This window comes from Centropristis striata, chromosome 3 (assembly GCF_030273125.1).
Source record: "Centropristis striata isolate RG_2023a ecotype Rhode Island chromosome 3, C.striata_1.0, whole genome shotgun sequence".
Lineage (NCBI taxonomy): Eukaryota > Metazoa > Chordata > Actinopteri > Perciformes > Serranidae > Centropristis > Centropristis striata.
In genome coordinates, this window is record NC_081519.1 from 5,995,976 (window position 1) to 6,012,331 (window position 16,356).

Consider the following 16,356-nt stretch of genomic DNA (forward strand, 5'->3'; position numbering starts at 1 on the left):
TAAACTGTAACCCAATGCACTCATTTTCCATATCGTCACCCTGTTAAAAACTTAAAAAACGCTAAAAAATCATTTCACTCAAAAATGATGTAACAAAGGATGGCTATTGGCATAGTGATAACACTGTGTGTAAATTATGTAATTTAAGAGAAATAAATGACTTAGGCAATTTTTTGAACATGCTTTTGTGACTTAAGCAAGATATGGTAACACTTTATTTTGAAGGTGTCTACATAAGAGTCACACAAGCCTGTCAGAAACATGACATGACAAGTATCATGAGCACTAATGTTACTTCAAAGTGTCATTAATGTTCATGACACATCCCATGTCATGTTTATGACACGCTCTGATAAACTAAACTGATAACTAAACAATCTCCCCTATGAATGTGGCAAATTGTCACAGTGATGATCTTAAAGGGGTAAAATCACATGACCTGATCAACTGAGGATGTAGGTGATTTTACCATAGGTTGCCGGCGTCATGAGGAGATGATTTAGGCAAAAAAAAAAAAAAAATTGACAAAAAAATGACTTAGGCAATTATTTTAACAGTGTGACGATATGTACAATATACTCAAGAACCGTAGCTAGAATTAATACATTACAAAATAAAGTGTCAAGGTGCCAAAATATAATCAAAAGGAAAATAAGTTTTCCTAGCCACCTTTAACCGTCAGCTTTCGTTTAAACTCGACATTAAACTTTATATACAAATATATTTGATATGAAATTCAACAATTATGAAGTTTAGTACTTATCCTTACCATTTACAGTGTTTCATTGTGATTCTGCACATTAGAAACCTGTTTAGGAGAGGAACAAGGAAGAAACAAGAATCAGACAGTCTTCATTTCAGACTCTTTTGTTCTGAGGAGAGAGGAGCTCCCCCTTTTATAGACCAAGTACAACACAGCCCACGGCTCCCTCTGGTGGCAGCAACAAGTAAATACATTTTACCACAACAATGGAAAGATGGCTCAGATGGACATGAACTTATTTTAACATAAATTGTGACTGCATATTCTGGTGCGTCAAATGGAAATGCAATGTCTGTACTTTGCCTGATGCTTCACTATGGGCTTATAATAATTCCATGATAATATTCATCAAATTAAGCTGCAGTAATAAAAGATTGTGGATGCGATATTGTAAGCAAATTAATTGTCGCTGATGTTTTTCCATGTTGGATGCGGTTATAATAAATAAATAATACTTACCTCAAAGTTCAGTTCACGCACAACAATCAGCAAATTTACATTCATCGTTCATAGTTTAAATCTGAAATAAGTTCACTGTCCCAAAACATGAACTAGTTCACATTCCTTTCTTTATTATTTTTTAATGCTTCTTGACACATTCAGCCGAGTCACTTGTTAAACACACGGATCACCATTTTAACAGAAGAAAACGTTTTATTTTGTAGCAAATAAAACAACCTGACTATGAATAATATTAACATTCACCTTCAGTTAAAGAGAGCACAGGCCTTTTAAAGATTTATTGCTTCAAAATATTTTTTAAAGATTCAAGATCATTTATGTTGTGCTAACACTGTCAGGAGTAAATACCAGCTGCGCATTCCTTCAGATGAATGCATTTTTACAAAGGTACATTTAAATTTTCCAAGCTAACTCAGACAGGTTTTTACCTCTTTTCTCATTTGTGTCACATTGCATAACAAAAGGAACAAAAGCAGCTTGTCAGAGGATAGGATTTCTCACCTCACACAGTCTCATTGTTCTTCCAGGAAATTACAGCCTGAGATGAGACATTTTTATTTGGTATTGGGTTGTCGTGTGATGTCTTTGCATAAATCTGCATAACTGCTGTTTTTTTGTTCGTTTGTTTTCTTTGCGGGAGTAATAGAAATTCTCAGATCTAAGTTGCTTGATATACTATGGTTGACTAATAAGGAAATAAGTAAATAAATAATAATAATGATAATAATACATATTTATTTGACATTAAGTGGCTATATATAGAGATACAAAAAAGTGTTGAGTATCAGGGGATAGGCCTAGATAAGTATTTTATACTTCAGCCTACTCCCTTTTTTTTCTAACCAAAATAATATAAGGAAATGCATATTGAATATTAAGTTAACTGGTTCTTATTTCTATCTTATTACTTAAACGGGGCAGATGCATGTATATGTATAGGGCTTTATATACTGTATGTGTGTAAATGTTTATATGTTTATGTACATCTGTTTAATGGTGCCTATGTGAGTATGTGTATGAATATGTTTATGCATCTAGCCTACGCTGTTGTAGTTTATGTTTATTTTTTTTCGGTTCGAAAAGAACAATTAATAAAATGAAAAAAAAAAAGAAAATACTTGAACAGTTTTTCATACATATACAGTATATAGTGGCAACGTGTGGCAAATACTCATTCAGACTGAAATTTTGGAAAGGTTTAATAACATTACACTATCTACATGGAGGCATAAAACACTGTTGAATATATCAAGACTACGAATGCAACTGGGTACCGGTAAAGTCTCATACATACTCCGCAAGAACAGAGAAATCTGTTCTCTCTCCCAGGGCTATAGGAACAGAATGACATCATTCCGAGAGAACAAATTTATCTGTTCTTGACACACATTATCTGGGCAGAACTTGTTTCTTGTGTGGTGTCTGAGAACTATTGTGTAAGTGCTCAAAACATTATACTATATTATATATTTTAATTTGATGTGTGCTGCAGTGGGAGGGCCTTATGAGGACTTCCCTGGAGTTCTGCACTTAAGTTTCTTGTGAACCACCTAGAGTACCAAGAAAAAAATTCTGTTTTTGCAGAGTATGTATTAGCCTAAATATTCAGCGTTTTCTGGCAAACATGATTTACATTAGTTATATTAAGAAGATCACATTCAGTAGGTTTCAGAAAGGACAGTTGACCAAAACAGGTTAACACAGTACTTTCAGTGAGCAATTTTAAGTCTATTTAATTATATTAAAGATATTACAGAGTTTTTCCAAACCATCTATGTGCTGTTTTTTTCTCTCCTCTGTTTCTGGCTGATGTAGGAGATCTATTTTGGAATTGTCTAAGATGGTGAAGAAGCTGCAGAGTTTGCCATTACAAAACCCCTGAACCCCCACTGGAGACTGTGTGTCACTAACCCATTGACCCACGGACAAATTATGAGGCCCCTATAGACACAGGCATGGAAAAGGCCTCACCACCATGCCATCTGTTTGTGATTGTTGTTTTCTGATTGTCTCTTTTCTGTCTCTTTACAAGTTTTTTTGTTTGTTTTTGCATCACTATATTGGTGGTCCTGAAGTGCAAATCACAACGGCAAATCAAAAAACTGATTTGTCATTGTGTTTTTTGATTTGCCGTTGTGTTTTCTGATGTGTTGTTGTGTTTTTTGATTTGTTGTTGTGATTTGCACTTCAGGGCCACCATACTTCATGGTTAATAGTTTCTTTGTGGTCATTTTGAGTCTCTTGAGGTGTGCAGTGGTGGAAGTATTCAGATCCCTTACTTCAGTAAAAGTACTAGTACCACACTGCAGAATTACTCCACTACAAGTAAAAGTCCTGCATTCAAAACTTACTTCAGCATCAAGATGTACTTAAAGTATAAAGTACTTTAATTAATTTATTTTATTTTTTCCAAATATAATATTAGATTATTTGTATTGATGCATTTATGTAAGCAGTGTTTGGTTTTTTTTTTCAAGTTGGGTTCATTTAACTATACTTCATATACTGTTATGAGGTTAGATTTTTTGTTTTGTTTTTTATCATATTTTTTATGATAAATCTTGACCTGTAATGTAAACCTAAAATGGAAATACTCAAGTAAGTACAAGAACCTTAAAATTGTACTTGAGAAAATGTACTTAGTTACATTCCACCACTGCAGGTTTGTGTCTTCTTCATTGAGGTTTTGTAGATAAGGCCTGAGGGGATCCTGACGCTTTGGGCCCCTGGGCCTGTGAGCCCCCCTGTGCCAGTTAGACCCAGAACTAAATCTTTTAGGTTTTGTGTTCTGTGTCAGCAAGTAATGTTCATTTTACACACAAAGTAATGCAATATTAGATAAATGTTTTACTTGGCACAATGACCCTGATGTGTCTGCATCTGCGGAGGTTTGTTGGAGCTGTTGTTGTTTCACTAGAGCTGACATCTTGTTTGTTCCTGTCCTTGGGTGTGCATTGAAGCTAAATCTGTGTTGTTGCAATTAAAGTCAGGAAGGTGTGTAAAGCTATTTAATTTAAATGCATTTTGTTTGTAATTTTGTATTCATCACTCACTTTCAATCACACATGGAACAGAACCCAAAAAACAGCAGAGAATGTTCCGTGTTCTAAGTGAGATCATGTTTATACACTAACTGTAGAATCGGTCACCTTGTCGACAGTTTAGTTGTGTTGTTTTTGAAAATTATGGAGAATCAAGAAACCTCCAACATCTTATGTCATTTTAGGAAGTGGATGCAGAGCGATGGCGATGATGTTGATGTATGTAACCAACAATAGTGATCTCTGACCTTCCCTAAGTCTCAGTCAAAGCTGCATCCGGAGCATCTTTGAAAAGTATTCTCATCTTTCAGTCAAACTTGATCAACTCAACAATATTTTCTTGTACTTTATTTCCACAGCAAACTGGGAGCCAGTGTAGACAGCAGAACTCTGATGGCTTCACCAGTGAGTCCAGGATCCTGGACATACAGAGGGCTGAGAGGGCTGTGGTAACTCAAAATGCAGAAAGGCTGTGTGCTGCAGAGAAAGCCAGAACTGATGCTGTTCTGGGGAGACTGGGACTCTCCACTCAGGAAGTCAGCCAGCCTTCACCCAGACCACAGGCTTTTCCCAGAGGAAGCATAAAATCTAATGGGAGGAGAATCAGATCCATGGCAGATGTTCCTCTGGAGAACATCGAAAGAAACCAGAAGAGGCCTGAAAGTTTGGATGAAGAGGATTTCTTCTGGGACAAGGTTCTTCTTGGTAGCCAGAAGGCTGTCCCTCGATGTGAGACACACAGAGACAGGAACCAAACTGCTTCCATTAGTTCTGTGCTCAGCCCCAGCCCTGTAGATACTCACACACCCAGTGAGCTGAGGGACATTTGTTTCATTGAGGATACTTTCAGACTGACTCCTCCTCCTCCTCCTCGAGCAGGTCCACTGTCCAGGGGCAGAATGTCTCGTCTGCCTGTGTTTTCTGCCAAACTCAGTGGAACAGGTCAGTTAAAGGCATCTTGTTGAATGGGATTGTCCCCAATGTCCACAATGGGAAGCCCAGCTGTTTGTTCTATGTTTTTAAGTGTCTGGCGGAGTAAAACAGCATTGGAATGTTTTGCTCAACCTTTTACATATAACACCTGCATTTTTCAAATTTTCCGTTGACTTACTGAAGCCTATTTTGCCATTAATCTTAATAGACAAAGGGGTAGCTGATGGATTTAGGCTCCAATCGGCTAAAAATAAAATCGAGGCTATTGAGGAAAAACTGCAGCACTTAAAGCTAAACTACGTCGCTTCACCACTGCCCCCAACGACCCCAAAGATGACCCCTGCAATGGCTCCAAAGAAGCACTCTGAGGTGCCTCCTTTAGCCCCAACCCCTCCAACAGTTTCCAAAACCAAGAAAAGAGCAACTGGTCCTGGGCTGGTCCTGCACCGTGCAGAAGGTGTCAGTGAAGCTGGTAAGTAAATCCTAAACATCCCGAATAATTTTAGTTTAAGCTGTTAACTGTATTCATGGCCTTCTGATCATTTTTTTGTAAAGAATTATAGCAGTTACGATGATTTAAGTGAGTATTTGTTTGTTTATCAGGCAGGAAGGCGGCCAGCGACCGCAGGCTCCAGGCAGCAAATGATAAAAAACTAAAAAAGATTGAGCTGCAGCCATTGACCAACCCTATGGAAAGCCTGTCTGCCTGCTTGGAGCCGCTCCCTTCAGATGACTGGTGAGGCACTCCAGATCAGCGAATACTTGATCTAAAGTTTGAATTATGCTCATTGAACCATGATCTGTGAGAGATAAAGAACACCATTGCACTAAATATTGATTGAGATGGTTGGTAATGGAGTTATTAATGAAATATAATCAATGTTTATTGGGATTTTTGACACTTTTGGATAATTAAACATGCCACGGGTCAAATTGACCCACAAATATTATTGCTGTGAGAAACGAACATAACAGCAGGGTTAACCTGCAGGTTTGTTGGGGCTGTTTGTGATGTGCAATGTTGTTTCTTAACCTAATTCTTGTCATGTAAACATACAGGATGCAGAAAATAAATGACTTGAAAACAATTCAAGCTCTGGCACAGCACCACTCAAAGACCCTGAAGCCCAAACTCCATGAAGTGTGTCTGGTTGTCATCGAGCAGGTGTTGTACTCACTTTCCTCTTTGCATTTCTTCTTCTGCAGTCTTTGTGTCTTTGTGTGCCATGCTCCTTAAGTCTTGACTGACTCTTGTTCATTCCAACCATACAGGTAAATAACCTTCGCTCAGCAGTGGCCTGTGCAGCTATGAACACCTTGGCTGAGCTATATGTGAACATGCAGAAGGCCATGGACCCGGAGGTTGAGGGAACAGGCCGAGTTCTGCTTTTGAAACTGGCACAAACTACAAACGCCTTTATTCATCAGCAGACCAATCTTGCACTTGATGCCATGGTGGAAAACTGCAGCCACGGTCGTATCGTGAGCACTCTGCTGAACGTAGGGCTCAAGTAAGACGAGAAAGGAGGCAGCATTCATTTTTATAAGCAAAGGCACTAAAACGAAAGCGAATTAGATCAAATTAAATTTGACTAGTTTGTTGCATACAGTGGTGAAATGTAACTAAGTGCATTTACTGAAGTACTGTACTTAGGTATTTCCTTTTTATGTAACTGTTTTACTTCTACTCCACTAAATTTTGACGAAAATATTGTACTTTTTACTCCACTACATTTAGCTGCCAGCTTTAGTTCCTTTTCAGGTCAACATTTAACATAAAAAACATGATCAAAAATGAGCCCTATCTTTACAAAATTAAAAAAACTGCTTACATGAATGCATCAAAACAAATAATCTACTAACATATTTAGAATACATATAATCCATTCTGCATGACCAGTACTTTTACTTTTGATACGTTAAGTACATTTTGATTCTGGTACTTTTGTATTTTACTTAATGAGTTTTGAATGCAGGACTTTTACTTGTATTGGTAAAGTGTGGTTTGAGTACTTTTACTTAAGTGAGGGATCTAAATACTTCTTCCACCATTGGTTGCATATTGACCTGTCTTTGTCCCTCCTCAGCCACCGTTCTGTCACAGTCAGAGGAAGCACAGCGCAACACCTGCACCAGCTGGCTGACAGACTAACCGCAGCTCACATCTTGACAGCAGGAAGAAGCTTCACCGAGCGCTTCCTTATTGCCGTCTCTAAAATGTGTGTGGATGCTGCACCTGAAGTGAGGTGGGTCATCAAGTTCTAAAGATTTAATGGACGTGTAGTGGCTATTTTGTCAGAAAAAATAACAAAATTAAACTTAAAACAAACTTAATCAAAATGCCACTGATGCACCATGAGCATGTGGTGTACGCAGGCAAAGAAGGTGATGTCCATGCATGAATGTTAGTTCCAAGGGTTTATTTTATCCATTGCGAGCAAGCAAACAAAAAGAACAAAGAAACATGGCTCCTGCTGCCTCTCTTCGCGGTGGTAAAAAACCATCGGCCCACCCAGGTGCATGACGGCCCTCTGCCTACCCACCAACCTAAATAACATCAGGCGCCCATGGTGCCAACCCAAATTCCATAAAACACAAAAAATATGTAAACTAAATATGCTAAACAATAACGATGATTAAACTAAACAATTAAGTAGCAAACCCAAAACAAACATCTAGAATAATCAAACAATACTGATTGTTAATAATAAACTAAACAGACAACTAAATACTATCCATCCATCCATTTTCTTCCGCTTATCCGCAACTAAATACTAACAAGAACTAAATAGCTCCAACAGGACAACATTTGCGTTGTGTAACTTTTTCTCTCTTATTTCTTTGTTGAATGATCCCAATACCTTTATTTTATTAATCTGAATATTGTCCTAACTAACTAATGTAACACAGAAGTATAACGTATAGCACATTCCTTCACCAGGCACCACGGAAAAATTCTCCTCCAAGAACTGGCTCTCAACAAGGACTTTCTGACCCTGTGGACAAAGATCGTTCCAGAAAAAGAAAGGCGATCACTGGATAAGATCTTCAAGAAGGCCAAGCTTTAAAAAAAAGAAAAAAAAAGCTAAGTAGTAATAAACATAAATTGCTAAAGCACTAAGTCTACAGTTTCATCAGAATAATAATCAGTTTGCTATTTGGGAAAACAAAGAACACTATGAGCATTTGGAAATATATTTACCAGAATGGATTATATATCAATATTACATCAATTTGATTCTTTGAAGGCACAAAAATTGCATTGCCCAATTTAATGTGATTTCAGGTACAAACCAAGGCCACTTCTGGTCTTTTATCTGAATACATGTAGCAACCAATAACAGATCATTTTCAGAACATTGTGTAACAAATTTGCAGTGTTGGAAAAAAATATTCTGATCCCTTACTTAAGTAAAAGTAAAACCACACTGTGAAATGACTCCACTACAGGTAAAAGTCCTGCATTAAATATTTACTTAAGTAAAAGTACAAAAGTATCAGCATCAAAATGTACTTAAAGTATCAAAAGTAAAAGTCCTCGTTATGCAGAATGGCCCCACTCAGATTGTTTCATATATTCCAAATATATTATTAGATTATTTGTTTTGATGCATTTATGTAAGCAGGGTTTGAATTTTGTGTTGATATGGCTAATTTTACCTTATATACTGTTATGAGGTTTAATTAAAGTGTAAAATGTTTTTACCTTAAATCTCGACCTGAAAAGTAACTAAAGCTGGCAGCTAAATGTAGTGGAGTAGAAAGTACAATATTTGCCTCAAAATGGTGGAGTAGAAGTTTAAAGTTACATAAAATGGAAATACTCAAGTAAAGTACAAGTATAAAGTACTAAGTAATTTATATATATTTATTTAAAAAAAAGAAACACTAAAAATTCAGCAAAAAATGTTTAATAAAGAACAAATAAAAGTCAACAGAATTAAATAACATAAAAGTGCAAAATAATTTATAATGAAAGGCCAGATTTAAAAAATAAAAATAAAAAAGTCTCCATGTGAATATGTATGATCATTTCAAATCAATTACGTTTTTTATGTTACATCTCAACCTGAAAAGTAGCTAAAGCTGTCAGTTAAATGTAGTGGAGTAAAAAAGTAGAATATTTGCCTCCAAATGTAGTGGAGTAGAAGTATAAAGTTACATAAAATGGAAATACTCAAGTAAAGTACAAGTACCTCAAATCCAAGTCCAGTACTTGAGTAAATGTACTCAGTTTCATTCCACTGCATATTTTTTACTGGTGTAAAAGTGAATAGGAAAACTGCATGTGGAGAATTGTAGGTAATGAAAACTTCTGGTTCCTTTCTGTACAACATCACAAAGTATTGCCCTTGTTGTTAAAGCTTTGAAACATTCTGATTTTTGCGACTACCAAATACTGATACTGTGAAGCACAAGAAAATACATGAAAATGTATAAACTAGAAGAGTAGTAATTCTGTCTTTTTCCCCCAACAAAGTTAAATGCCATTTATTAAAAAACAACAAGAACTGATAAATTGTTTTAGTGAAACGATCCTCGATTACACGCTCTGTACGTCTAATGTCTTTGGTTTTGCCTAAAAATATGTGTACTTTCCAAAATATTAAGTGGTGTATTATATCTTCTTTGTGCATACAAAAGCCTGTTACAATGGCTTTGCAAGACTTCAAACTATTATCGAACAATTCATTACAGTTTTCTGATTTACTAAACTGTGAGTTATTGTCCAATATCAACATAATTTTAGTATTTGTCTGGTTATGTTTGCATTCCACTGAATCCAATGAAGAAGGCTGGACAGCTCTTTTTTTTTAGTTTTTACCCTTTCTTGTACCTGTAGCCCCAACACTCAGTGCCTCTGTTTCCAAGAAGCTGTTGTGCCTGCATGGCAAGAGCGTTGCAAAACAACCAATGTCTAAGGTCGTGGTCAAAAAGGGAAAGAGGGTTGTAAAGGTTAAATATTCGGATAGCATATGAACCACAGTGACCATACAGGCAAACCATCCACCTTAAAAAAGAGAAAGAGCTTGAATAACAACATCAGGAGTTGCTAGTCAGGAAAACAATTTCTATTTTTAAGCATTTGAACAAATATTACGCCATCTCTCTATTTAGATCTTTGAGTGTCATTCCTGCGTGTCTTGTTTTACTCTGGAAATAAATTAATATTGATACAGGTAAAGTAAATACCAACACAAGTATGAAAACTCAGTTACTCATCCAATGTTGTGCTTTTAGGTATTCAGTGTACTTAGAGTAAGACACACTGTTTTACATGTAACTTAATGTTTTAATACATCACCAAGGGAGCCAACCGTGGGTTAGCTTAACGGTTAACATATTGTATGATAAGGTTGGTGGGTTGATGTTTTTTCAGATGTTTTAGCAGAGGTTGAAACAAAGCACTTACCAACTTAACTTGTATCTGAATATGTTATTAAGGGGAAAGGAAACCTCAGTACAAGTACAGTATTAAGATTTGGAAATATGTATCAGAATTAATTATATGCTTATTTAATCAGTGCAAACAGGAAAACTCAACATACAATGTATATAAATAATAATAGTACCGTAAATATACTAATGTGTTATTATAAATATTGAAATGGTCCTATGGTCTATGTCTAGTACCATCAGGTTGAATGCACTTATTGTAAGTCGCTTTGGACAAAAGCGTCTGCTAAATGACATGTAATGTAATGTAATGTAATGAAATATTAACGTAACAGTTGTCACAGGGCGACTATAAAGGAGTACAAAGGGAAAAGCTTTCAAGGGCTCAACTGCTAGTGGGGGCTCTAAAATAATCATGTTCATCCCACAAAAATTATGAAATACTTAGAATAAGTTTTATAATGAAAACACTTTTTTGTGCAAGAAAAAATGGGCGGCTGACAACTGAGAAATGCACTGATCTAAATTATTAGCTGATTGGGGTTGCCCAGCCATTTCTGTGGGCGAGTATATACAGTGGCTTATGTTTAACTGATGTTAAGTGTCATCAGACGTAAGAACATGTTGTTGTGTCTGGTTGTTTTAGTGTTCAGAGCTGTGTAACATCTACCTGAGAGGAGAGGCCTCGGGGCAATCGCACCGAGCACTACTGTTATACTGTGGATTTCTTCTTCTTCCTCTTCCGGACGCAATTTCGTCCCGCTACTAGTCCTACAACTTGAAGAGTTTCAGGACAAATTATATATCAAAACGTACGGTTTGATCGGGATCGGTGTGCTATTACTTTTCTCTACAAAAACTGCCCAAAATTTTGCATTGAAATGAATGGGACGGCTGAAAGAAATGAGCGAAAAATAACAATAATTGGAGATTTTTAAACGTCTACTTCTCCGGCATAATTTCACCTAGAGACTCCATTTAAAGTTTAAACAGTAGACACAAGTCTTGTGTATCGGTGTATTAATCCACGTTTCGATAGGTCATATAGTTTTTCATCAATCCCTGTTCAATGACCATGATCATTTTTGGAGAAATTCTGAGATTATAATGGGTGTGTATTGCAGTCCACCTCTGGCTGCTGTCACTCTTTCGGAACATTAACAGGTGTCAGTTAATTCTGTTGATTGCTTTGATCTGATTGCCTTTGATCTTTGATGTGATTACAGTTACAGATACACACACACACACACACATGCACTAAAGTGCGCCCACTCCTCACACATGCATACACATGCTTCATACACGCACACACTGGATCAGAAACGTTTCATAACTGCTGAGTTTTATGTTAATCAGAAGTATCCTGTAATATAACAATCAGGTTTAAGGGCATTAAAAAAAATGTAAACTTAATTAATTATAATGTGCAAAAGAGGAAGTGATAGTATTATTAGTTGAATAAAATATGTGTGCAGCATTATTTTTTTTACAAGGTACATTATAACAAGCCTCTCACTATGTGCGATTGAACCCAAAAGGTTATAATAAAAATAGTTGGAAGAAAAAGGTTTAAATATAAATAATACCAGCTTAAAGTTACACTTTGAGATTTTTGAGTGCATGTGCAACCCAGTTTGATGAAGACTTGTGTTGTTGCCTCAGGTGTCAGCTGTGTTTCGTTGAACTCAAGTACCGCCTCACTTTGACGGAGGTTGCCAAAGATAATTCATTAACAACCAATGCAATGAATTGTTAAACACAGCGCTTTGGACACTTGTTGCAAGATCATTCTGTCAGAGATACACAGACAGACATTAGCACGAAACTAACGAAGACAAGTATTTCAAGATGGAAATACCTGAAAAAGAGTCAGGACAACAACAAAAAGGCCAGTCTGCTTCAGGTTATGAAGAATGGTGAGTTAACATAACATCTCGTTTTTTTGCCAAGCAATTTTAGGGTTTTGGTTCAATGTCACCTTGTGTCTTCTGTTGTTTTCTGCAGCGACAAAACAAGATCTTAAAACTTATTGTACTTGCTGAGCAGATGGAAACGAATGTAGTTGAGCATTTAGCAGCTAAAGAACCAGATATTTACCTCAGTTGTTGGAGACCAATACTGAGCTAAAATAGAGTGAATATTTGACTTTCAACAACTGCAATGTCATGGTGATGTAGCTACATAAGTGTGGAATATAAAGATAAACAAATGTTTGCTAACACGTTCAGCATGTCAACCTAAAAGTTCCCAATGGAGCAAAAAGAAAACCTAATATTGTAGGTTTAGCTACTCTACATATAAAGGAAAACTAATATTACAACTATAAAAGAAAACAGATACTAAGATTAAAGTGAAAGTAAACCGGATGTCGATGATGAAAAAATAAGCAAGAGAAAATATTTTCGACTGAACGCACTCATCAGAGCACCACACACTCCACATACTTGACACTTTTGTAGTATTTCACACAACGCGTGTTGAATCTAACATGACGTTGTGGTGGAGGACCTCGGGGTGCTTGTGTGGGACAGAGTATGGCGCAGAGGGAGGGAGAGAAAGGATCATCCTGGGTCACCAGCTGTGCCTTCGTGTCAGGAAAAAAATTATTTTGTGGCTGTGAAAGATTGCTAACCTACTCTAGGATTAAGTGACTTTAAGTTGTTGTTTTATACATGTTCCCCCAAATTTTCAGGTTAATTATAACTGTGTATAGGGTATATCTGTTCATTTATATTTCCTTTCTGGTGCTGTAGCTTTTTAATCCTCCACATTTTGTTTCCTCTCTTGGTATTACAATACTTAATTTTGACCAGTTTGTCGCTGAATTTAAAAAGGTTTACACATGAATTGCACTTGTTGTTTATTTTGGAGATTTGTTTAGCAAATTACGGCTGAATGATTTATTATTTTAATAAGAAATGAAATTTCAGCATGGTAAAACATGATACATACATGAAAATGTCCTATTAAATAATTTTTCTTCAGATGAATGTGTTCCTTCCTACTTACGATCGTACAATAGAAATCATTTTTGGCAAAGTAAGGCTTTATAAAGGAATAACATGCTCTTACTCAGCTGACCCTTTAACCAGGGCAATTCATAAAATATCAAATAAAAGCCAACAATTTAGTTCCCCAGCTGTCAACTGTGTGCAGATGTGCAGGCCTCTTTACTTAAATCTTGTTAAAGAGCGTCAGTGCTTCAATCATTTTCTTGTTTTCTTTTTTTTTTTAATGGAAGTATTTAGAACCTACTAGCATAAATGGAGTTCAATATTCATTATTATATTTAGCTTAGAATGAGCCCTTCATATCTACACAGGAAGCAGGTCCTCCTCCCAGTGGCGGTTCTACACAGGGGCCTACAGGGGCCACTGCCCCTGTGAAGAAGCCCTTGGCCCCTGCTGTGGCCCCTGTGTCAAATCAATAATAATATGATCAATTTATAACGATGAATGACGGAACAATTCTTACCTATTTTTTGTTCAAACAATATCTCATTGTACAAAAAATTTACCCAGAATGTGTACATTGTATAATAGTTGAATTGTGCAATAAAAGCTTGTGTGTATATATATATAAAAAAGATCATTCTCACTGTGCTGCACTTTCAAAATAAAAAAAATAGTTGTTATTGTTGGTAAGTCTCATTGTTTCAATCAATGTATTTGTATCTTCCAAATATACTTAAATTCGATTTTCAAATAACCTAAGATAAAGGATTTGAATGCTTAAATATCATCTTTGGCGTTTTTTTAATGTGCCCCTCTGATTAAACACTGGCCCCTGCTTGGCCCCCACGGTAAAATTGGTCTAGAACCGCCACTGCCTCCTCCACAGAGTTTTTCATTTTGCACTGCCAAGTTTTCACTTCAGAAAGGACCGTAGTTCTATGACAGACCTGGGCCTTAGGCGGTTACTGGGAAGTTAGAGATCAATACAACCGCAGTGCTTTTATTTTTTAATGTGATTTCTGTTCGTGCCTGCATGCATACGCACCTGCACAAAAATGTTTTCACAAAAACACCTTGTCAAGAACACATTGCCTTTTGCATAAAGTTAATAAATTGCTGGATTACTGCAAAACATACATGCTCTTTATTGTTTTTGTGATTTTAATGCATGTGTTTAAAATAAATGGAAAAGGGAGATAATGATTGGAGTTTTTATTATTTTTTACGATTATATTTGAGTTACTCCACATTAACATACCTATCATAATATGTATTCTTACCGGTAGCAGCTAAAAACAGCATAATTTACTGCATTTTATAAAGCAATGAAATTAGTATTTAGCAGAATTAAGTTCAGTGTATTGGTCTGGCCCCTCCACAACCTTTGCAGTATCTCATGGGTAAATTTAAAAAAAAATTACAGGTTAAAGTATCTCTACATCTCGCTCAAATCTCATTTCATCGTTAGAACTCTTGTTTTTCACCTTGGGCTTTTCATTTGTATTCAATTTGCATCTTTAAGCTTGAAAGAATGCAATGAGTCACTTTTGTATGTTTTTTGACAAATACCTACAGAGCTTCCAGGCTAATTTGCTTTCACATTGTCAGTTAGTTCCATATCATCTTGAACCTACAATGTACTGTAAATTTGCATTAAAAACGAATGGCATTGAACTTTGAGCTACATACTAAAATCTGCATGTAGGTACAATGTGTGTGTGTGCATGGTGAATTGAGTTATGGTGTCGACACATTTGTTTCCTGCATATCTTAAACCAGAAAAATCTATATTTCCAGATTGAAGTGTGACTCATTCACTGTGCAATCTTCTCATTCATCATTCATTCTACCATCCCCAAAATGTTTTTTTTACCTATTGTTAACACATTTTTGCTCTTAAAACACCTTAAAATGCATATATTTAGAACAGGGAAATCAAAAAATAGTTTCTAAAACCCATCCATGGCTTCATCACCATCATACTAAGGATGCCCCTTTCATAGTGCCGCTTCATGCCGGGACATTTACGGCTCTGTAACATCTCGTCTGCACTATGAACACTTAAAGAAGCGGGGTGCTGGGATCAAGTGATCCCAGTCAATTTTCGGCCTCTGTGACTACCTCTGGAGGCGGAAAATTGGTGGGACTGTTGGAAACGGGACCAATATAAACAGGCCATCCCGGCAAAGCGGAATATTTAACGTTGCGCTTGACGTCTAACACACGCCTCACACTTGGTCCGACAGTCATCGAATCAGCAGCACGCGTGGCCACCTTTGCTACAGAGTGTCCTCCGCTTATTGTAAACAAACCGGTATGCTAACTGTACACAAAGTGTCTGCCGCTGATTGTAAACAAACCGGCATTGCTAACTGTGCACAGAGTGTCCGGTGCTTGTTGTAAACAAACGGAGGTCGCTAAGTGAACACATCCTGCTGCAGCACATACATACTGTACTGCTACAGAGCTAACTGTTAGCCTGTTAGCACTGTGCTACTGTGCAGCACTGCTGCTGCTCTGTCGGGACACCGGACTTCACTATGAAAGGACACAAATATCACGCCTTCACGGGATCACTATGAACGCCCTAAAGTGAAAAGCCGGCATAGATTTTTCCAGCACTATGAAAGGGGCTACTGATGGGATTGTTGAGATTTGTTTTGCAAAGTACTGGGCGATTTTGAAAAAATTACCAGTTGGTTCCCTTATGGAATTAAGGACATCCACTCAATTCATTGTTGAGTCTATTCACTAAGAACTCAACCAGTTCGTGGCGCTAGCTAAGAGAAACAGTTTCATCCTCTGA

The 16,356-nt window shown here is 36.7% G+C and overlaps 1 protein-coding gene across 1 annotated transcript in view; it reads left to right on the forward strand.

Moving 5' to 3' along the window:
• Window positions 1-8,596, forward strand: part of LOC131968626 (TOG array regulator of axonemal microtubules protein 2-like) — a 13,112-nt gene extending 4,516 nt beyond the window's left edge. Inside the window, exons 3-9 of the mRNA XM_059329588.1 lie at window positions 4,626-5,208; window positions 5,408-5,671; window positions 5,803-5,935; window positions 6,259-6,364; window positions 6,472-6,710; window positions 7,287-7,445; window positions 8,141-8,596. Of these exons, the coding sequence (XP_059185571.1) occupies window positions 4,878-5,208; window positions 5,408-5,671; window positions 5,803-5,935; window positions 6,259-6,364; window positions 6,472-6,710; window positions 7,287-7,445; window positions 8,141-8,267 (1,359 nt within the window). The 5' untranslated portion in view covers window positions 4,626-4,877 and the 3' untranslated portion in view covers window positions 8,268-8,596. The remainder of the gene's footprint in view (window positions 1-4,625; window positions 5,209-5,407; window positions 5,672-5,802; window positions 5,936-6,258; window positions 6,365-6,471; window positions 6,711-7,286; window positions 7,446-8,140) is intronic.
• The last annotated feature ends 7,760 nt before the right edge of the window (window positions 8,597-16,356 follow it).